This window comes from Anolis sagrei, chromosome 2, assembly GCF_037176765.1.
Source record: "Anolis sagrei isolate rAnoSag1 chromosome 2, rAnoSag1.mat, whole genome shotgun sequence".
NCBI lineage: Eukaryota > Metazoa > Chordata > Lepidosauria > Squamata > Dactyloidae > Anolis > Anolis sagrei.
The window spans coordinates 75,794,573-75,818,177 of NC_090022.1; the positions used below are offsets into that span (position 1 = coordinate 75,794,573).

The 23,605-nt window shown below is 38.6% G+C and overlaps 1 protein-coding gene across 2 annotated transcripts in view; it reads right to left on the reverse strand.

Moving 5' to 3' along the window:
• Positions 1-23,605, reverse strand: part of DAG1 (dystroglycan 1) — an 85,662-nt gene that overhangs the window by 31,013 nt on the left and 31,044 nt on the right. For both annotated transcript variants that reach the window (XM_067463641.1, XM_060765708.2), the window contains exon 2: positions 4,123-4,525. In XM_067463641.1, coding sequence (XP_067319742.1) covers positions 4,123-4,401 — 279 coding nt within the window. In that variant the 5' untranslated portion in view covers positions 4,402-4,525. The remainder of the gene's footprint in view (positions 1-4,122; positions 4,526-23,605) is intronic.

The window sequence follows — 23,605 nt, forward strand, 5'->3', positions numbered from 1 at the left end:
CATCTGTGGTGGGTATCTTCAAGAGGTTCTGTTGGTAATTAAGCAAGTGGAGTGTACATATATCTGTGGAATGTCCAGGTTGAGAGAAAGAACCCTTGCCTGTTGAAGCAAGTGTGAATCTTGTAATTAGCGAGTTGGAATAGCATTGAGTAGCCATGAAGCTGCAAAGTCAATCAGTGAGAATATCTGCATAAAAGTATCCTGGAGGCATCCTTTGTTTGAGAGGTGTTACCTGGCACTTGATTGTTTGATGTTTGGAGTTCTTTTTGAATTTGAGATTGCTATTTCTGAGTGGTGTTCTTTAATTACTGTCTTGATTCTGGTGTTTTTTTAATACTGGTAGTCAGATTTTGTTCATTTTCATGGTTTCCTCCTTTTTTGTTAAAATTGTCCATGTGCTTGTGGATTCCAATAGCTTCTCTGTGTAGTCTGACATGATGGTTGTAAGAGTGGTGTAGAATCTCTGTGTTCTCTGGTTGAATGAATCTGCAGTGCCTTTCTTGTTCTTTGATTCTTGTCTGGGCACTACATTTGGTGGTCCCTATGAAGACTTGTCCACAGCTACACAGTATAAGTAGACTCTTGCAGTGGTTAGCAGTGGTCAGTTTACCAGCTGCTAGAATTTCTGGGAATTGAAGGCCAAAACATTTGGGGACCACTAAATTAGAGGATCCCTCTTATCCTTTTGCTAAATGTAGCATTTGTTGAATTTTCTTGGTGGGTGGGGTCTGTAGATTGTTTGTAGGTTGTGTTTCTTCATCAGCTTTCTGATGTGGTCAGTAATTATTTGCTAGATTATTGTTGGCACTTTAGTATTTACACAGCATCCTTTTGGCAGAAAGGCTAATGCAGTTCTTAAAAATGCATGCACAAAATAAACCATTTAAAGTAGCTCTGTGAGTGTGATGCCAAAATAATGCAAACAAATAGTTACCACTGAGGGATGATAAGGAAGCAGTTGCTTATCATACCGAAAAAGCTTTAACATTTATCTGACAAAGTAAAATAATGATCACTTTTGGTTTTTCACAATGACCTCTGTTGATAGAAGGAAGATTTTTTTCTATTTTTTCATGCCATTGATATAATATAAAATCGTAAAAGGTATACTGAGAGGGGGAAGGATATGTTAGATATGTTTTAGACAATTATCACTTTTTTAGACTTGACTGCAAAGCTGGAATTATTAATTTAATTGTAATGTTCACATTTCTTTATTAACAAAAATTCTACTGACAAAAATGTGAGGATTTCAGGACATGCCAGAGATCTTTTCTAAAGGGTTAAAATGGCACATCAGTATGAGGATTGTGCATATTCATTTGCTCAAAGCAGCTAATAGTAAATATCTAACATAGTAAAGACATGTTTCAAGACATGGCTTCCAGATATACGACTTTAAAATAAGGAATAAACTTTGGTGAGGGGTGGCTTTTTAATTAGTGAAAGAGAGTGATCAATCTGTTACGCCTTAAATCTTTAAGATAAAAGCTGTTTTTAAGAATAAGGTTTTTTAATGTTATAAAACATACTTTGTAAAATAGAAAAAATAAAAGACCAAAATGTAAATATTTTATTATATGTTATTTCTGGCATCAAATTGTTCCTAAGTTTAAAGGCAACTCTGAATCCCCTTCGGGGTTGAGATGGGATATAAATGATGTAAATAAATAAATAAATAATTTCTAATCAAATTACGGAATAATATTCAGGGGCCAGTCCCACGGGGTCAATTCCAAGAAGATAACTGTTATTAAACTTCAGTTAGGAGACTTTTAAAATCCCATAAATATTGTCAATGTAAACTATTAAAAATTTTTCAAAGGTCTAACTCAGGGGTCCTCAAACTTTTTAAACAGAGGGCTGGGTCACAGTCCCTCAAACTGTTGGGAGGACGGATTATAATTTGATAAAAACATGAATGAATTCCTATGCACACATATCTTATTTGTAGTGCAAAAAAAACAACACTTAAAACAATACAATAATTAAAATGAAGAAAAATGTAAACAAATATAAACTTACTAGTATTTCAATGGGAAGTGTGGGCCCACTTTTGGCTAATGAGATAGAATTGTTGTTGTTGTTGTTGTTGTTGTGTGCTTTCAAGCCGTTTCAGACTTAGGTTGACCCTAAGTGAGGGCCGGGTAAATGACCTTGGAGGGCCATATCCGGCCCCTGGGCCTTAGTTTGAGGACCACTGGTCTAACTGGTATACAGCAAAGAGCAGAGTGTGACTTTTCTCTCTTGAAAAAAGGGTTACTTAAAAATCAGGCTCACATGCAAAGCCTATTAGTGAATTCTTATCCTACATCAACATTTAGTCTTTGAAAACTGTTTAAGGTTGCCTAGGATTAACACTACTCCTATTTGCCTGCAATTCACTCCATCTGAAGATCCAAGAACATCTCAGTGAGTAAACCTAAATGGCCTAAAAGGGAAGGAGAACTGCCACTTCTTTTACAGCTTAGGAACCACTTAAGAGATTACAAGCAGATTCCTTCCCACTACTGTAGTTATCAGTACCTATCACTTTCTCTTGACCTTCAGACTGTAAAGCAAAACCCATCTGGCTTTCTATGAACGTGCTATGTAGACAGTGTTGCTAGCAAAGCAACAGTTTGAACACTGGGTACTCAATTAACACTTACGTAAGAACAAAAGATAAAGCTTCAGAGACTATGATTTTAACATATTTTAAGTTACAAAATAATAAGGATGGGCATGGGTATAAATAGGTCTTCTGCATGGGTATAAATTAATAGATATGGGTACAAAATCTCCCCTTACTAGCTACCACTGAGGGATTAGTAAACAGTTGCTTATCATATCGAAAAAGTTTTAACATTTATCTGACAAACTAAAATAATGATCATTTCTGATTTTTCACAGTACAATATGACCTCAGTACCTGCAGGACCGGTACCCAAAATTTCACTTAACTGTCTTTGAAAAAAATATGTTACCTTTAGTGTCTTCCCCTACAGATATGGGAATCATGCTGTACAAAAATGTTCTAGCAGTAATGGACACTTTGTTGTTGTTGTTTATTCGTTCAGTCGCTTCCAACTCTTTGTGACCTCATGGACCACGCTTTATGGGCACTTTACAAAATTTTAATAAACCTTGATACTGAAAGAGTCACAAATAACTAATCTCCAATATTCTGGTGTGACCATTTGCTCATATGCATCTTGTTTCCTTCCACCAAATGAAAATTGTCCTTTCATTAAAGGAGTTGAGCAGGAAGGAAAATGTATTTCAAGTTGAGCAAGCCCTTCCTGATTATTTATGGTTTGGAAAACCATTTCTATCCCGCAAATTATTCCACATTCACTCAGCTGCAAACTTGACCTTTTGCCCAAAGAACAACTGGCAAAATTGCTGTTAGGCTGGCAACTGCCAGAGAGTACAAAATCCACTGGGGTGAGCTAACCAGTAGCAGAACTATTTTTTTGGGACATTGAAACATTTCCTCACATACATTCCCTCAAAGTGAGTGAAACAACACAAGTATTCTTTCGGTTAGGTAGCTGGTATTTTAAAGCTGAATGATAGCTTATTTAGCCTGCCAGTAAAGAAACCAGACATAAGAAGGACATAATGGCTGCTCACTCCTATCTGCAAAGATCAGAAACATTCAGCCTGTTGGACCTAGGCCAGATCGCTGCATGTCTGGGTGGGTAAGTGGGGGGAGTGAAGATTTCACTTTAGGTAACTTGAAAAATAAAGTAACCCATGGGAGCAATAACTGTTGTTTCCCCTACCCAAATGTGACAAAATGTTACCCTTAGGAATTTTCCAGGCAATTCTATGCTTCCTTCAGAATAGCCATGGAGGACCAAGAAAATTCTCAGGGAGGATATCTATGATAACTTCTAGCAGAAATCATTTCATTTCAGTATGGTTCACTATTATCCATGGTTTCTGTTTCCACAGTAAATTCAGGAAAATATTCCCCATGGATACACTGTGCTACATTATTTTCCTCTCCACTGAAATGTGGGGAATGCAGACCATCAAATCTTGACTTTTCTACATGCCGCCACCATGAAAGATTAGAGAGAGAAAAGCAGTCCAAATGCAAGATACGGCACAAGAATATTAGTCTCAATTTCTCACCTGGATAACCTCTCCATTGGAAGCTATTAGGTCTGTTGGGATGGTGACTCTGAAGGAGCGCCCCACTACAGCAGAGCTGTCTGGAATTCCCACCACAGCTGGCACACTCTCTCGGAGGTCGGAAAGCACTGAATGCATGGAGGCCTCTAACTGGTTCTCCCAGTCCCGTACAACTTCTGAGGCTTCACTAGGCCAATGGCACTTAACAGATGTAGTCACCATCAGGACTAGTAAAGTCCTCCCCAGCACTGGGGATAGCTGTACAAATCCAAGAGTCATTCTTTCTGCACGTACCAAGCACACTCTTCTTGTCAGAAAAGGAGATCCAAAATCTAGCAAGCTGTACAGAGCTATGCAGTCCACGCGTTCTTCACACAAGATTCATTGTTGCCTGCCTTGATACCTGAAAGGGGAACATATGCAAAATCAATCAGTAAGTGAAGACAAACATCATTATGACATTCTCTGATTAATGTATGTCAGCTGGCTTAACACATTAAGCTGTTTAGCAGCTGAAGTCAAGCCTTGTGCCCATGCTTATCACATTCTGCAGCACTTGCTCCAGATGGATAAGTGTGGTCCCATCCAGGACATTGTGCAACCTTTGTCACTCACAGTCATAATGTCCTCTATTCTCTATGTATCCTTCAGAATCTAAACTCTATATCAGGCTTGCACAACCTGCGTCCCTCCAGCTGTTTTAGCCTCCAACTCCCAGAATTCCTGGCCATTGGACAAGCTGGCTAAGGTTTCTGGGAATTGGAAGCCAAAGCAGTTGAAGGGCTGCAGGTTGTGCAGGCCTGCTCTATACCCTACATGGAGCTATCAAGGGTCTCCCATACGGATTATTGATATTTATACCTCCTAAGCTTCAACAATACTACAGGATAAAATGTTCCCTAGCCTCATAATGCACCTCTCCAACATCTCCTGGTCCAATTGAAGTGAAATAGTATCAGAACAAGGTAAGTGGTGAGACAAATCATGGGACCAGGTGGCCTTTCAAAACAATAATACACCAAACTAACCAACAAACAGTAGGAAGTTCATGCGAGAAATTTACTGCAACATTAAGGGAAGAACAGACATTTTATTCCTACTACAATGAACACCCCAAACTATAGTACATCCCTACTTGTGATCTGAGTTGACTTGTTATTTCAAACTTGGAAGGCCAAGAACCTCCTTACATAAATTTGGTTTACTAACTAGGCATTGGCTTTATCTAGGTAATCCCATGTCCCTCTTAAAGCAGGTTATGCTGTCATTTCTAATTTATGTCCTAAGGTTATTTCAAATATATGTTTAGCTGCCACAAGAAAGAAGTATATATGATAAGGTCAACAAACAATAAATTGAGTTCATGTTCCTTTACATACATGAAGGCATGCTTTAATATTCAGATTATGTTATAGCAAAGGTACCAAAGCTAGCATTTCATTAAGGCTTTCAGAAATAATGCGTTCGAATCTCATAGCTTTTTAAAAATACAAATGCAAAGCAGTCGCACCCCTTTCACTAAGTGAAAAGTATCTGCATTATCTAGTTGTCTAAACATACTTTATATGAGCCAGTTTCTCCATGTATATTTTTAATTACACCTCAAAACAGCTTTAAGTAAATCATAAACTAGACTAGCAGTTATTTGGATATAGCATTACAAGCAAGTCTTTCAAAAACAAGGTAACAGGCAGTCTCCTGAATAGGATTTCTCACAAAAACATTTTAGCACTTTACTACATAATCTAAGGACATTAGTTAAATATTTTTCTCCCATACTCATGGACTCAATAAAAAGACAATGTTTCAACAACAACAAAAATCTGGGAGAATACAGAAAGCAAGCTGGTTCCATCTTCTACATGAGGTCCCTTCACTTTTCAGTCTTTTCCAAACTAGACATATCCAACTTCCCCAATTCCCCCACCCCCTGCCCCCCAAAGCTGAGTTTCAGACTTTTGATAATCTTGGTTGGTCTTCGGTGGACACATTTCAGTTTGTAAATGTGTTAATTGTTATTACAAGATTCCGAATTTGGTGGGGAAGTCATCCTAATTTATGGTGTCTTCTCTCTAGTGAAAAAGAGAAAATTCTAAGTTCTAACAAATTGGAAGTAAAAAGTAGATCTTGTTCTATATTATTTCACATATAGAAATTAATACTTCTGAAAACTTTTCTTTTGTTAAGTCAATAGTACAAAAGCAAGAGAGACAGACTCAAGTGGGAAAGATTCTAGCAGTTTGTACAATGCATTCCAGGAATATATTCTGGGTTCTGTCCATGACACAAGAGAATTATGTATTTGAAGCATAATAGTACCTGGTCCCAGAAGGACCAATTGCTTATATTTAAGTATAGTTAGAGCTGAGCTGAGGAATTCTCATTCTTTAAAGCACATGATTCAAATTAAATTACTCAACTTCAGGCAAGCTTTGCTGAATTTCTATCTAAGAACTAAGAACAAATATTTTTGTAGATCACTGCTGGCACAGCTTATGATAAGCCAAGAAAACCATGTAAACAGTCAAATGTCTACCATTAATTAAAACACTCCATTCTCACGCTCACAGACCAAGCAATCCATCCATCTAAGAACAACAAGGCATTCTGGAAATATAAACACTGCTAATTCTGTATAAATATGTTTGTAGGCATATCTGTACACTGTGAACAAATACCCACACTGATATAAGCTGGTAAACAGGAGAGAATAATAACAATAAAAATGTATATGGTGGGTTCTTGGTATCTGTTGGGGTTTGGCGTCAGGACCCCACATGGATACCAAAATCTGTGGATGCCTATGTCTCATTATATACAAATAGTGTGTCTTATATAAAATGACAAAATAAATGTTTGCTTTAAATAAGTATATTTTCAAGCCATGAATGGCTATACAGAATCCATAGGGGGCTGCTGTTTATGTGCATATATTTTTATGGAATTTACAGCCTCTCCCACAATAGAACAGAACTATATACATATGCTCTTAGGAGTTGTTGTTTTTATATTATTCTAAACAAAATCAGAGTTGTCTCAAAATTTTATCAGCTCTGTAGTGCTGGTCAAGTTTTTTTTTTAAAAAAAACCCTGATACTGATTTAGGAGATACACTCAGATAACAAGGTGCTTTTTTCACAATCATCTCACTGATCAAATCTTATGGTGTGCATTTCAGTCTCCAACATATCTATTACCACCAATAGGAAAATATGGCTCCTAGGAGCAATCTAGAAAGAAAAATAGCTATGACAGCTAAAAACCCACTCCAGAAAGAGAGGCAGAGAGTTATTTCAACTCTTACCTTTTATTGAGAACCTCAACTGATAGCTCTAAATCACTATACATTCCCCTTGCCTAACATTCTGTGTAGATTAAAGTTACTCTTTCTGCAAGAGAAAAAGCAAAAAGAAGAAAACAGTCAGACCAAGAAAGGAATCAGAACTTCTAAATTAATGTGGTGTTTCACCAAGAACTTTTGGCTGAGCCATATATATGCTGGATGTCACATATTAGTGAACAGAAGCCCTTTTAGCTCCCTTGTTCTAACAGTGCCCTGGCTGGACTAGTTGCAGGCAGGCACGGCTACCAAGGTTGAAAGTAAGAATATATCTACAACTAGCTCATGCAAAAGATTTAGGTCAGGAAATGGAAACAACTTTCCTGAACACAGGAACATGAAAGGCAGTCAATGAAACATATGGAGGCATATGTAAACTAGAATACCCATCAAGTCAGTGACATAAATGCTCCAATATATCTTACATAGTTTTCAAATCATTAAAAAAATTAGAAGACTTACTAACTAAAACCAGCAGTGCCTCTCCCAAATGGGATGACAAAGATGAGAGCTGCACATCGATAGCTTATCCCTAACCCCTGTATGTGTTTTGTATGTGCCTTCAAGTCATCTGTCAACTTACAGTGACACAATGAATTCCAGTGCTTTCTTGTGCAAGGAATACTCAGAGATTGTGTTGTATTCCTTCCTCTAAATTTTAGATTACAGCATCTGTTTTAATATTTGTATATTTGTATATTTTAATTTGTATGCTGATTTTTTTTGTTAAGCCACTTTGAGTCTCCTGCAGGAGAGATAATGCAAGATATAAATAATAGTAATCATCTGATATTATTTGGCAGTTTTCCATGCAAGTATTAACCAGGGTTGACTCTGCTTAACTTCCAAGATCAGACAGATCTGGTGCCTTCAGGGTATTCATGCCCTACTTCTAACTCCTGGTTGACCTCCATTATCAATTTTAGTTCAATTTTCAACACAAGGCTGACAAGATGGAATACTGAAGGGCCCCAGAGTGTTGATGTAGGAAGCCCAAACACCATGTTCCCAAATCAGTCATCAAGAAAAGAGTGTAACCATTTGAATACAGTGCCATCCCTAAACAAGGGAGTCGATCCAGGAAGATATTGTGGAAAATATAGTAATACTGAAAGCTGCTGAGAGGTCTACGAGACTTATTCAGATTTCATTGTCCCTTCCATCTCAGCATGTTATCATTGGAATGAACCAGGGAGCTTTGATATCAGTTCATCTCCTGAAACTCAAATGAAATGTATCAAAACACTCAAGTGTCCTTGGAATTAATTGGCTACCACATAGTCAAATACTTTTCCGTAAGTAACCAGCTGAAAATATTCAGTCTCATAGTCAACCACAATTTTCTTCAGAAACAGTCATACGGACTTGTCTGAGTTTTAAAATCCTTGGGGGAGGGCTTTCTTGGTCACCATGATCACAAGTATATTTGGTTGGTACATGGGAGAAACAGCATACTTCCAAGGGCGTCCTGAGTGCTACAGATGTTTGGTATAGGAAGAAACCCCACATAACCTAGAAAAGTTCCAACAGATGCCGCTGTAATGGTGGCAGAAATTAACTGTGTGCTAGTTATTGGTCAACCTGTATGAAACATATCACAGACAATGATCTCTCTGTCTGTTTTATAGTCTTAAAGTCTCCAGGAAAACTGAGGAGTTGACGTCAACCCGGGTCTTGCTTACATGAAAAGGAAATACCACTCTCACTACCCACCACAAACTACAATAGGCCTAGACATATTTTTTAAAAATTAAGAAAAGTAATCAATATCTGAAAAAATTACCCCAGCCAACAGATACGTTGTGTACTAAAAAAGATAGAATCCCCAGAATCAGTCTTAGAATTCTTTTATATCCAAATCACATTGAAATATTGGCCTTAGAAAATCCTTTCATCATGGATGCCTCCTTAATCTAAATTCTTTTCCTCAATACTCCAACACCAAAGAATGTAAGACCTTCAGGCCAAAGTTCCACAAACTGTAGGTTTTACACAGCAACTCCCTAGATGCTTCAGGGACAAGGTTGCTATGCAAATATTGGCCCTGCTAATCACACTTTTAGGTATGTAATCTAGTAGACTAAAGGGAAGGACACAAGATAATGAATGTTCTGAAGTACTTCAAACAGTTCCGCCATGAGCATTTTGCAAAAATGTAAAGCTGCAATGTTGTTTATAGTCCTGCATTTAAGAGACCATGTTTCATTTAAAAAATCTACAAACAGAAAGGGTGATTTTGTAGTTACAAGTAGATTGGCTCGCATGCAGTACACACACTTCAACATTCCTCACCTCTTGAATCTAAGGCATTCTTTGAAAATAGTTTGACACCATGTATTTACAGCTTCTGTTATTTATTCTTGGTGACCTGTTCTCAGGGAAATAAAATTACATTAAACATATTGCCTATCTCTTCTACTCATCTGTACTACCAAATGTCTGTTCCTTCTGAAAGTACAGGCAGTCCCCAAGTTACAAACCTCCTCCTTACAAATGACTCATGGTTAAGAACGGGGTTGAGACAATAGGAAGTGAGAAAAATCTACCCCTCAGAAAGGAAATTTACTCCTGAAAGATTTATCATGGAGAAAGGAGTATCCACTGAAGCTTTTTCAGTTTCCACAACAAGCGCAATTTTTCAAAATTCAATTAACAGAAAGTGGGGCAAAATCTTCTGAACAGGGCAGAAACAGCAAAACAAGCATCACAGGAATGTTAACTCTTCCCTATGTTATTCAAAGCTTTTATATATATACTAGCTTGGATAACCGGCGGTGCCCAGATTATTTGGAAAACACATGGTTTATTTTGTGGTGTTACATAACATAATTTAGTTAATTAGTAACACTATTTATTAGAAAAAGCCAGTCTTTGATTTATGTATGCTCCTGTTAGAAAATACGTAACGATGTGGGTGAACTACAATTCCCAGAATCATGGGTCAATCCTCCCCAAACCAGGCTTGTATGCACAACTGGCCATGTTGGGTCTGTGTGCCAAGTTTGGCCCAGATCCAACGTTGGCTTGGTTCAGTGCTCTCTGGATACAGGTGAACTACAATTCCCAAAATCAAGGTCAATTCCCACAAACCACTGTTATCTGTTCATTTGGTCATGGGGCTTCTCTGTGGCGAGTTTGGTCCTGGTCCATTGTCAGTGGCAGTCACAGTTTCTCTGGATGCAGGTGAACTAAAATTCCCAGATTCCACGGGCAATCACTCCCAAACTCAGCCTGTATTCACAATTGGGCATGTTGGGTCTGTATGCCGAGTTTGGTCCAGATCCATAATTGGTGGGGTTCAGAGTGCTCTGGGTGCAGGGTGAACTATAACTCCTATGCGGGTGGGTCGTTCCCTCCCCAAACACCTCCAGTTTGGTCTGTTAGTCACCAGGGTTCTGTGTTCGAAGTTTGATCCAGATCCATCCTTGCTGGTGTTCAGAGTGCTCTGGGTACAGGGTGAACTACAATTCCCATGTGAGAGGGTCAGTTCCCAAAACTCCTCCACAATGTTCTGTTGGTCGTGAGTGGTTTATATTCCAAGTTTGGTCCAGGCCCGTCATTTACGGAGGTCATAGTGGTCTGTGGAAGTGGGTGAAGATATTGCAAATCCATTGTTTGTGGTCCGTCTTCCCATAACCCTCACCAGGACATAAAGTGCGCCATAGGGAGTCTGTGTGCCAAGTTTAGTCCAGGTCCGTCATATGTGGGGGTCGTAGTGGTCTCTGGAAGTGAGTGAAGGTACTGCAGGTCTCATCACTCATGGCAAGTTTGGTCCAGATCCATCGTTGGTTGGGTTCACAGTGTTCTCTGGATGTAAGTGAACTACAATTCCTATAAAACAAGGTCAATTCCCCCAAAACCTGGTCAGGGGGGTTCTGCATGCCAAACGTGGTCACAGTGCTCTGCCTTGATGCAGGGTTAAGGGAGAGGCAATGGCTGGGGTCATGCAAATTCCACACCAGGAGAGAAAGGAAGCCTGGGATGCTTGTCTGTGGTGGAGTAAACACCTAAAATCTAGGATGAAATTGTCCCCAAATGAAAGCATTCCTTAGGTAGTGGGCTGTAGTGTTTGGGGATGACACTGGCAGGGTTTGGGCTACATGTTCATGGTGCTCGCTATAACCTGCAATGTCACTGGAGGGAGTGCCTTTGGAGGCTTATCAGAACTTAGAGCTATAATCTGTTTGTGGAGACCGGAGGTTGTCTGTGTAAGTAGATACCTCCGCCACACACACATACACATTTTTCACTTTTATGTGAATATAATTATATACACACACATACATATACATACACACGCACCCACACTTGCCTAGAGTTACACTTGTAAAAAATCACCTATTCTGATTTACAATCAAATTAAGCTTAAGAACAAACCTACAGAACCAAACTTGTTCGTAACTTGGGGACTGCCTGTACGTATGTTAAAAGAATTGATAACAGGGTTTGTTAGGGTAAGACTAGTGACGCACCAGGTACAAATATATCTCTTAGAATCCTGAAGAAGGCCTGAATACCCTGAAGGCACCACATCCTGTTTTATTTTGAAGCTAAGCAGGATCAACCCTGATTAACACTTGGATGGGAAACTGCCAAGGCAAAACAGGTGCTATAAGCTATATTTCAGCAGAGAGCAATAGTCAGCCACTTTTGAGTATTCCTTGCCCAAGAAAACCCTATGAAATTGATGAGGTCGACATAGGTCAGTAGGTAACCTGAAGGCACACAAAGGCACACAATCCTGAATATCTACTGGTGTTGTTGGAAGAGGGCCCCAGTGCCCACCAATGATACACCCTTCCCAAGCTTTAATGCTACACATGAAGAAATATTTAAGAAAAAGTTCAGCTAGGGAGTGAAGGATTCAACAAAATCCCCTTCTATTTGACAAATGAGGGAAGGGGACAACCTCCATGGGTGCCAGTGAGATCCTCCCAACAGTCATGGGAGGAGGGATAGTATGGTTAATTTAGCCCTCCCTAAATGCTGTGGTCATCTCACAATTCAAGTTAAAAGAACTTTTAATGTGTGGAAGTTTTTTTCCCTAAACTTTAATGTACCAGGAGAGCGATTTTTTTTTTCCAGAAGGAAAAAAGACAAGGGGAGGAGAGAGAACAGAGGTTGCTTTTCACTTGACTTTGTGTTGTTATTATTTTTAACCTCTTGTACAAAAATTGACAAGGGGAATGTACAAGTGTAAGAGACAGAGAGAGAGGGGGGGGAGGGAGAGGGGGGAGAGGTGAAGGCTTCATGAAAAAGCCTACACTGTTTTTTGGATATGTCATGTGATTGCAAATGTATTGCTAACTGGAGAAATGACAAGTTTGGAATTATCTAGTACAACGTGCAAAGTTAATTGAAGAAATTATTTCATTTTATTTGAGGCGATTTGGTTGAGAAATCAACTGACTGACTTTGTCTTTTTGAAATTTAAATGAATCCTAGTAATTATTTCTAGATTTACATATACAGATACAAATGAACACATGCAAATTTGATGTCTTGGGTGCCTGGGCCATTAATTAACTACTTGGCAATACCCCTGACTGGCACCAATATATGAAATCTACTGCATTTCTCTTATTGCCCTTGAAAATGAGCTTTTCATATTTATTGAAGAATCTGTAGAGGAGCAGAAGCATTGATCAGTGTCCCTCCACACAGTACTTTGACTGGCTGTGCTCAGTTAACTGGAGCAATAAAAAAGACAGGTATGAAGCAAACTGTTTATAAACTGAGCAATGGCATAAGAAGACAAAGATCTTAAAGTAATTTTAGATCAATCTTTTTATTTATGCAACTCCTTGGAACTTTTCTCATCTCAGACAAAGATGCAAAAATAAGCTTAGTAAGTGGACAGGACAAATGAAATCATTATTACACTGTCCTTCCAAACTGTATGTCATAAGACTTTATTAGTGCTGCTGTTGTTATTTACTTTCCAGTCAACTTTTACTTAATGATGAATAAAAATCAGAGCCCTCCAAAAGACTTCCCTGATTAGGTCTCACAAACTCAGGGCTATGGCTTTGGTCAGACCTTACCTGGAATACTGTGTCGAATTCTGGGCACCACAATTCAAGAGGGATATTGACAAGCTGGAACATATCCAGAAGAGGGTTACTAAAATGATCAAAGGTCAAGAAACCATGTCCTATGAGGAGTGGCTTAAAGAGCTGGATATGTTTAGCCTACAGAAGAGAAGATTGAAAGGAGACATGATCGCCATGCTTAAATATTTGAAAAGGTTTCATAAGAAAGATAGAGAAGTCTTGTTTTCTGCTGTCCTGGACACTAGGACTCAGAGCAATGTGTTCAAATTATAGGAAAGGGTATTCCACCTGAACATTAGAAAGAACTTCCTGACCGTAAGAGCTATTCAATAGTGGAACCCACTGTCACAGAGTGTGGTGGAGGTTCATTTTTTGAATGACCATCTGTCAGGGATACTCTGTGCTGTTTCTGCATGACAGGGGGTTGGACTGGATGACCTGAGTGGTCTCTTCCAACTCTAGAATTCTATGATTCTAAATCAATCCACCTATAATGTGATTGTTCTATTTTACTACTTCCTTTCATTCTAGCAATCATTATTATATTTTCCAGCGAATCACATGGTCCCATAATATGTGCAAAGTAGGACAGTTTAGTCATCTTAGGGGTAAATGTTCAGATTGATTTGTTCCAGGATCATCCAGTTTCCATACCAAACAACAGAGATCAGAAATAATATGAGACTCATATCATACAACTAAAAAACAGTAATGGCCACTTAATAGTAACATGTGTCTGAAAAGCAACCTTATGCTTCAGGTTTGATTATGCAGGAATATCTCTTTCCAAATAATTCTGCAAGTATTTTAAATAGTTTTGGAGCCTGGTCGATGTCTCACTGTAAGTTTAAAAAGTTTAAAATACTTGCAAAATTATTTGGACACACAACACATACAAAACCAAAATCCATAGAACTATTTTACTCTGCACCTTTTTCACATGGAAGCTACTTGATTATCATTTTAATGCATCGGTGAGTGAAAAAGGCAATCTCAGGTCTTGCATTTTTAAAAAGGCCATAAAATTCAACAGACTAAACCTGATTTCTCCTAAACCATATCCAACATGCAAAAGGGTTTTATTTTATAGATTAAAACTACGATGGTATTGCACTCAGAAGTTCACTTAGAGAATTGAGTGTGGTTGCTCTCAAAAAGAAAGTTATTTTATTGTATTTTTGCTTCCTTTTTAGCACTATGCATCTAATACTTATGTACACACTTTAGAAGCCATAACATCATAATACTCAATTTATAACAACAGAAAGCATATACAATTTCCAGCAAAATTTTCTTAAAATAACATTCACAATATTGTTTCCTAAGCAGATCCGTGCAGAGTCAAATTAATTTAAATTACTGTTTGGGTGAGGTAACACAATACAGCTGGTGCTGTTTTCAAAAGTATGCAATGTGGGTGAAAGATGCAAATAAATATCTATAGCTTAATGGTGCATGTTTAAATAAGTGGGAATGCTCCAGGTGGCTCATGGAAAGCCAAAAAGAAAAGCCACCCACAGACTGGGAGGGGACACCACAGAGAAAAATATGAAGCAATTTTTCATTCACTTTCTTCCAAATTTTATTCACATCCCCCACAGAAAGAACTGCACAGCTTATCTTTCTGGAACTAGTTCTGAACTTGCAGTGCTGGAGGAAATAAACAAGCTACCATTAGATCCTCAAATGTGATATCTTTATGTTGCATTAAAAGTTAAATTACAGAGTCTTTTGCTACTATGCAGCTTTATACGTTCAGTTTTAAAAGCCAATGGCACAAGAGAGTAAACATTTTTTCCAAACCTGAGGGTTACAGGATAAACCACTTCCAGCTCCCTGGGTGCAGAACAACCCTTATGTTCCCACCATTAGCTTTGGGTTACGAGTTAATTAGCACAGGCAGATTCTACAGCAGATATGCCTATTGCTACTGTAATTATGTGAAGAGCAAGTTATTTCAAGACAAGAGGAGCCAATATTCCTAAACTAGATATAACGAATCCTCAGGTTTGTAGCCACTGAAAGAGTAACAGCATCCAGTGAATCTTGGGGCATGCCAATACCCTCAATGGCAGGAAACCTGCACAAGCAAATGTAGAAACACACTACTCACAAGAGGTGTGTGCTATTTGCATCATAATTTCCCACTGGTCAGCATAAGGTGGAACAGTGCAAGAGACAGAAAGTCTGTCCAGTTATGGGAAAACCTACAGCCCAACCATTTGACTATTCAGCAACTTTGTCATCTCACAGAATTGTGTGGGTACAAGCAGAAAGGCTAAGGACTCAAACACTAAAGACAACCTGAGTAGCTGCTTTCAGGATGTTATGATTTTGGAAGCAGGTAAGCAGTGAACTCTAGCTGGATAGTATACCGTAATATTATAGGCTGCTTTCCTGGAAGAAACTGACGTCGATCAAAACAACCAGTCTGTTTTCAACAGTGTTTACTCAGATGCCCCTGGAAGATGACAGAGTAGGGCAGAATTGTAGCCATCGTTCTTTTTCTCCCCAATCAGTGGAACACAGAACTAACCACCTAGAACAATGGAATTCCTCAAGGCTAACAGCACACTCATTCGGACCTTTGAGTTGTTAAATAAAACCAGAAATCTAATGATAATTTTTGTTAAACTATCCAATTCTCTGTTTTACTGCTGCCAAAGGACTTATTCCAAGTCTCCTTTGAATTTGATCAAATTTTATTAGTTACAGAAGCATCCTACATGATATTAAAATCTGTTCCAAAGCTCCTTCATCTGTAAACATTTAACCAGATTTTGCCAGCACACTGTAGTGTAGATGAACAAAGTTCACAGCTTTGAAAAATGTTTTGAGTGCACAGAATTACCTCCCCTCTGAATGTACTTCACAGCTAAATTCCATTCCTCCTCCTCCACTCCCTAGGAGAACCTTTCTCATAACCTACATCCACTAGCAGCTGTGTTATTTGCTTTCCAGTAAATAGACTGATGAGACCAGTCAGGGGTGAATTAGTAAGTCTAACTGAACACAGAACATCAACATCCCAAGAACATCCCGCCACCTCCTCACTTTCCCAGGATTTTTTAAAATCAGTAGTATTCACTATATGATTTGTGGTTAGATTACATCCAGAATAGTGAGCAATGCTTAACAGCTTGGTCTTAAAATCCAAATTCAGAAGAAAAGAAACCTGTAGATAATCCCATAGCAAAGACAATGCACACCTTCCAGTTCTGGATCTGCTGCAGATAGATATAGAAAGTTTGAGAAGGCAGGTCAGAGATTTTTAAAATATATATATAATACTCTCAGTTAAATGTGTTGTGACTGATAAGCACATCTGCTTGTCCCCACCTGCTGCCTGCATTCCATACATTCCCGAAACCTCTATTGTAGCAGTCGATAAGCAGTCTTTTGCCTGGCTGAGAAAAACTGCTGAAAGAAATGGGTAACAGACATGGTTTCACAGGAAAACATACTGCTTCAAGGACTGGAACAGTCTAATGCATGATAATGGCCAGCTGGTACAATGCAGTAGCTAAAAGGCCAATTTATAAATCTGGACGTTCCTAGTTTGAATCTTGGTTCTGCCATGCCCTCCTCACTAGGCAACATACTCATCCAGCCACCTGAAATCTTCAGGCCAATACTGGCTTACTTAACAGGATTGTTATAAAGATTGTAACTAGTTAAATACTATTAAGATATATAAAACCGCTTTGATTCCCCCTTGGGGTGAGAAAAGCGGTATATAAATGCTGTAAATAAATAAATAAATAAATAATGCTGCTGTGTTCGATTTCTGTTTCATAAATAATTATTTTATTATACACTTGAGCATCCTAGAACATTACATGAAGATTAGATAGGGGGGTCTGTGGTGGCAGCAGCTGATACAAAGTGGTGGTGTCCAGTTGAGCAAAAAGGTAAATAAAATCTTGCACAGAAACCATGAAGGCATCTAAAAAGCCCAATATTTGATGCCATGGTGATTTTTTTTTCATGTCAGTAGCGACTTGAGAAACTGCAAGTCACTTCTGGTGTGAGAGAATTGGCCATCTGCAAGGACGTTTCCCAGGGGACGGCAGGATGTTTCGATGTTTTACCATCCTTGTGGGAGGCTTTTTTCAATGTCCCCGCGTGGTGAGCTTCGAACCTGTGACCTGTCAGTCTTCAGTCCTGCCGGCACAAGGGTTTAACCCATTGCACCACCGGGGTCACCGGGGGCCATAGTGATGGGACAGGAGAACACATAAAATATAAACCCTCACATTTTGTGGCAGAAATGCATATTAGTGGAAAATCTCACAGTTGGTGGGAGAAGAGAAATTAGACTTGTCAGTACACTGATGTGAAACCCAACTAAGACACATAGGGAAACACATATGACCTCCCAAACACACTGGATATTTCAGTCATTAGTGTTCACAGTACCAATTCTTGATATGTGTATGTTTAAGTAACTGACTTCTTACCAGATCTCTTATGCAGCAATACATATTAATTTCCTCAGCACCTTCTATACAAGAAGAGTGTTTTACAATAGTAAGAGATAAATTATTTTTAAAGCCTGATAGAAATCCAGATGAGTGAAAGGACAAACAGAGAAAGAACCAGTTTCTATTAATATTAGTCTGGCTGGTACAGTGATTTACACTGAGAGAGCTTGGTGGTTTGGACTAGGACTAAGAGATTAGGATCTGAACCCCTGCTAAGACATCGAAACCTCTAGGTGATCTTGGAAAAAATCACACGCTCTCAGCCTAACAGGAAAGCAATGGTGAACCTCCTCTGAATAAATCTTCCTACAAGTTCAGAGGAAGAAACTGACAAAACGACTTCTGGGCATTCCATGGCTAATAAAACCCTATGAAATTCATACAATCACCATGAAATAGCAGGCAACTTGAAGGCATGTAAACAGACACATACAAGGTTGCCATACATCAGAAATTACTTAAAAGCTAAACAACAAGGCAGTTGGTTCTTGTTCTTAAGAATGATCCAATTAGCTCAACTTTGCTGTGAAAATCTCTATGTTCTTATGATAACACTTACAAAAGATACAGCATGTATTTACATATGTGTGGAGTATTCTGTTTCATAATTTAAGTCTTTTGTGGACCTCTAAATTGCCTGCAAAGCAAGTTGGATTTAAGTTGCCATAAGTCAACCACAAGCTTCAGCATTTGCAAAAAAGAAACTGGCTATTGTACAGAGCAGCAGGATTCACAAAACAAGTATTTAAGTAGCAAAGATTGTACTGTCTCCACCTCTTTTCACTAAATGCAGAAAGTGACCTGATCCTATCCAGACCTTTCTAGTCCTGTCTTCCTGTCTTTTCCAAAATAAGATTACTGTAACAGAAGATGAGAATAGAAAAACCACAGAGAGAGGCCAGACTGACACCAGAAATCTAAAATAACCATGTTCAAACTGTTTGTGACATTAAAAATAGTTTGATTTTTCCCTTCCTTCCTAAAAGCTGTGCTAGAAACAGATACATATAACATGCCTAAATGTTGATCTGAAAAGGTAAGCTGTCTTATAATATTTATCTAGAGATTTATCTAAAGAAAGGGACAGCAAGTCAGAATGCTGCCTCTTAAAATTATCTGTTCCGGGCAAAATTCCAAACAGTGTCAGTTGCCCTGCTAATTTAAGAGATTATATCCTTATTTTAGACAACTAAGCATCAGGAGAGATTCTCCCTCCAGCCCATGAACTGCTCACATCTACATCACTGCTCACAACTACAGGCAGAAAAAGCAAACAGCAAGGCAATTAACTATAGCACAGAAAATTCTCATGTACAACGAAGACAACATTGACCAACTCACAAATGTAGGCAGGTCAAAGGTTTGGTGGATTTGTGTATACACCTTCAGATCCACCAACAATTTATGGTAATTTCATAAATTTCATAGAGTTTTCTTAGGTAAGGAATATTCAGAAGCTGTTTTGCCAGTTCCTTCCTCTGAAACACAGTCTTACTCCCCTATTAAAATTTACCAAGTGATCTATATCCCAAAATAATATCTGATCTGGTACATATAAAGACATAATTATTTCAATATAGGCACATATATTATAAAACACATATGTGTTTTCTCACTAAACCCACAAATTTCACAGACTAGCACCAGGACTCTTCTTGTTTGACATGCCTTGCTACAAAGGACAGCCTTTCCTTCTAACATTCCTTACATTCCTGTGTTGAAGTCCAGCTTCAGATAAAGGCACAGATTAAAGAAACATTGATTAGGGCTGCAATTCTATGTCCCACAACCTCACAAGGAGCTCCAACAGCAGAGTAAAACTTAGACTCCTGGAGGACTCATGTAAGACACCAACATGTTGGCCGAATGCTCTGTTGGCATAGACTGGTGAAATGCCAAGGCTGTGGATCTATAAGGCCCTCCCTGCAATAACCGCTCTCAAAGCAGAACAGCTGTGTTTGTCCTAGAGCAGGTGTAACAATTTTTCCTTCCAGTGGTGTCAATGCGAAGGAAAGATTTATTTTAAATAAGGTAATGGGATATGAAGGTGTAACCTGTTGTTGTCTCTCTTCTCCTCCCATCCAAAAGACTTTCTGCCCAGGTCAGCGCAAGAGAATGAAGTCTAGATGCTTTCTCTACCAAAGAGTCACACAAGGTACTTTGCTAAACAGTTGCAAGGATCACCTCCTATATTTGTATCTCTTTTGAAAAGTAATTCTGTTCTGGGCCAAATTTTACCATTACCTTCATATCACACCATGTCAGCAACCCACACTCCACACAGGACATAACTGCATCAGCACCAATTCAGGAATCAGATATTCAATTGGACATTTGATTTTCATACTCTGCAAGAATGACTCTCCTAGATAAATGCTAGTACCACTTTTGTCATATTATGCTTAGCCTCTTTAAACACAGGATGCTATTAAACTTGCTGTAAAAAGGAGATGGTTTAGAAAGAAAGGATTGCGAGCCTACAGTTTAACTAGGACTATAAAAATGTTGAAAATGTTTAGGCAACTTCAAAAGTCATTGTATGTTTCTTAACTGAATCCAGCATAGTATAGTGGTTTGAGCTTTGGACTACAAATTTGGAGACCAGGATTTAAATCCCCGCTCAGCCACAGAAATCCAGTAGGTGATCTTGGGCTAATCACACCTTCCAAGCCTTCCAGAAGAAGGGTTAATCCCACCTTCTAGAAGACAGCCATGGCAAACAATATCTGAACATTTCTTGGGGTTATTCAAAAGAAATATTCCTTTAAAAGTTGCAGCTTCAAAACTTATTTCTTTCAGGAAATAAGTTTCCTTCAACAGATAGTCCCTTCTTGAGTATCTTCTATAGTGACCACCTTCTATTAACAAGGGTCTAGGTCCAGTTTTCCTACCTATCAAAGCCCTGTGTGAACTGAAGTGTTCTTGACTTAAAACATTAGTCATGTTCAGTGCAGAACTCAAAAATTCCCTGAATGCAGCTGAAGGGGAAACTGTCTTATATCATTCAAGTCATAAGATGAAAATCACTTGCTGCTCAGGCTGCCTTTCCACTCCACCCAAAAAAATGCCTCTGGCAGCTTCAGCACATAGCCCAAAGAACTGGTTCAGAGCTTTACATTCGACTTTAAATTATCTGATACAATTCCACTTCTGAACAAATGACAAAATGAAGTGCAGAAAATACCTCCATATATAATAATTCTAAGATGATAAGGCAGATTTGTCTGGGAGTTAAAATTAATGTTCACAGCAAAGCATGGCAAGGTCTTGTTTTGCACATTTTCTAATAAAGACAAGATCTATTAATATAGAATTCTAGTAAATCTTAAATTTAAAGATTTAACTATAATTAGGACACTCATATTTTAGTAGCCAGAAAAGAAGATATACAAAGAATCAAGGACATAACATTTGTTACCATCACAGTATTGAACAAAAAAGATGGGCCTGGGAAGCAGCTTTTGTTCCCCAAAGATAGTGGAAGTTTGAAAGTGTGTTTTAAAATAACAGCGTTACACTCAATTCATGCTTCAAAAATTTCTTAAAAGCCAAGATTTAAGATATAGCAATAAGACTGCCATATGAATCAATTATTAAATAATCAAAACAGTGCTTTCCAATATCTGCAAATATGGATTTGTTTTGTTTTTGAACAATAAATCTATTGGCTGGAATCTTAAGGGTTACTTTAAAAGACACGCAGAGATTTGGATACATTGTATGAGATTTTCTAGCTTCCTCTAAGGAATGCCCTCCTACCTTAAATCAGAATGAAAGCTGTTTTTAAAATTCCTCATGCAACTGGGATTCAAGGGAGGCTTTCTATTAAGCAATGGAAAAGGGGTATCATTAATGGGGGGGAACCCAAGGTTTCTGGGAGCTATGTGGAATTCATTAGGTTTTCTGCATTCAGGCTTTTACTAAGTCTAAATAAAACTTTCCTTTTCTTTATGGCATTACGGACAGATTCTGTTTTTAATTTTTTGTTTTATAACTATTTTTTCAACTGCTAAACTATTATCAAGTACATCAGGTTGCAGAGTTCTGGAAGAAATGTTCTTCTTCCAGAATATTAGCACATTTTATATATAGTGGAGGCCTTTATATAAGTTGAGTATCCCTTATTCAAAATGCTTGGGACCCTAAGGTTTTTTTTTTTTTTTCAGATGCTGGAATATCTGTTTTTGCATACGCATACATAATGCTTGTCTTCATACACTCCATTACTGATGACAGACACTGGTTTGGGACCTTGTACTTAGGTGGAAAGGAAGAATAGAATTGGGTGTAATCTGCATATAGTTGGCACCACAGCCCAAAATTTCGGGTGACCTATCCCAACAGCTATATGTTTTAAATAGCACGGGAGACAAAACAGAGATTTGAGGAACCCCACAGGCACCACCTTCTGGGCGCACCCCTCTAGGAAGGAATGGAGCCACTGTAAGACCCATCGCAAACTAGCCTCCTGCGGGAGCAAGCCTTGCCAGCACTTCCCTGACGTCATGAGACTCCGCCTCTCGCCCCGCCCCTTTCTCAGCCTCTTTCTCCGTGCCAGAGTGGTTTTTCCTTTGCTAGGGCAGCATTGCCAGCATACTCTCTCAGTTGGCAGAATTCAACTGAGAGAATACGCTGGCAATGCTGCCCTAGCAAAGGAAAAACCACTCTGGCACGGAGAAAGGGGCGGAGAAAGGGGCGGGGAGAGAGGCGCAGTCTCATGACGTCAGGGACGTGCCGGCAAGGTTTGCTCCTGCAGGAGGCTAGTTTGCGGCGGCTCTAAAACAGTGCCTTCAAGTCTCACTTCAGCAAGGCAGCCCAGAAAGGTACCATGGCTGATGGTACTGAAAGCCACTCTGTGATTCAGTAGAACTAACAAAGACACAAACACACCCTGTCTAGTTCTCTGCACAGATCCATTCACCCAGGCAGCCAAAGCTGTCTTTGCAAATCTGTGGATAAGGAGAGCCAACTGTATATCTTAAATACCCACAGCCTGAAGGTAATCTTATAAAATATTTTAATGATTTTGTTCATGAAAAACTGGCTTTATACATTAATCATCAGCAGCCTAAATAGAAAATTTAGGATTGTGTAATATTTCAGATTTTTAAATTCCATATAAGGGATGCTCAACCTGTACTTTAAAAAATTATAAATAGAAAGTCATGTAGTTTGTTATCTTTCCAAGATAAAGGTCTGATATATTTCATGTTCTCCGTGCAAGCTCACATAACTGCACATATTTCTATTTCCTTTCATCCCGTGGCTTAACATTTTTTAGTCCAAAGTCAAGGACATACGATGCAGCTGCATGGAAGGAGTGAGATAGCAGCTGCTAGATAAAAGCCAAGCACCTTCCTGAAAAGATTTTTAAATCCAGCACAATAATTCTTAAACTATGTTTTTTTTAAATAAAAAAAAAAGATGGAAGAAAACAGCTTTATGTTGCAGACTGAGATTGAATGTGAGCTTACAGAAGTTGCATTATTACTGCTTGATTCTTCCTAGTTGTGAGTCATGGCCAACTAGTAAGATATATAAAATGACAAGAGAAAGTTGTGGCTATTTCATACATCTGAATATGCAATCCTTCTGATGTAAATACT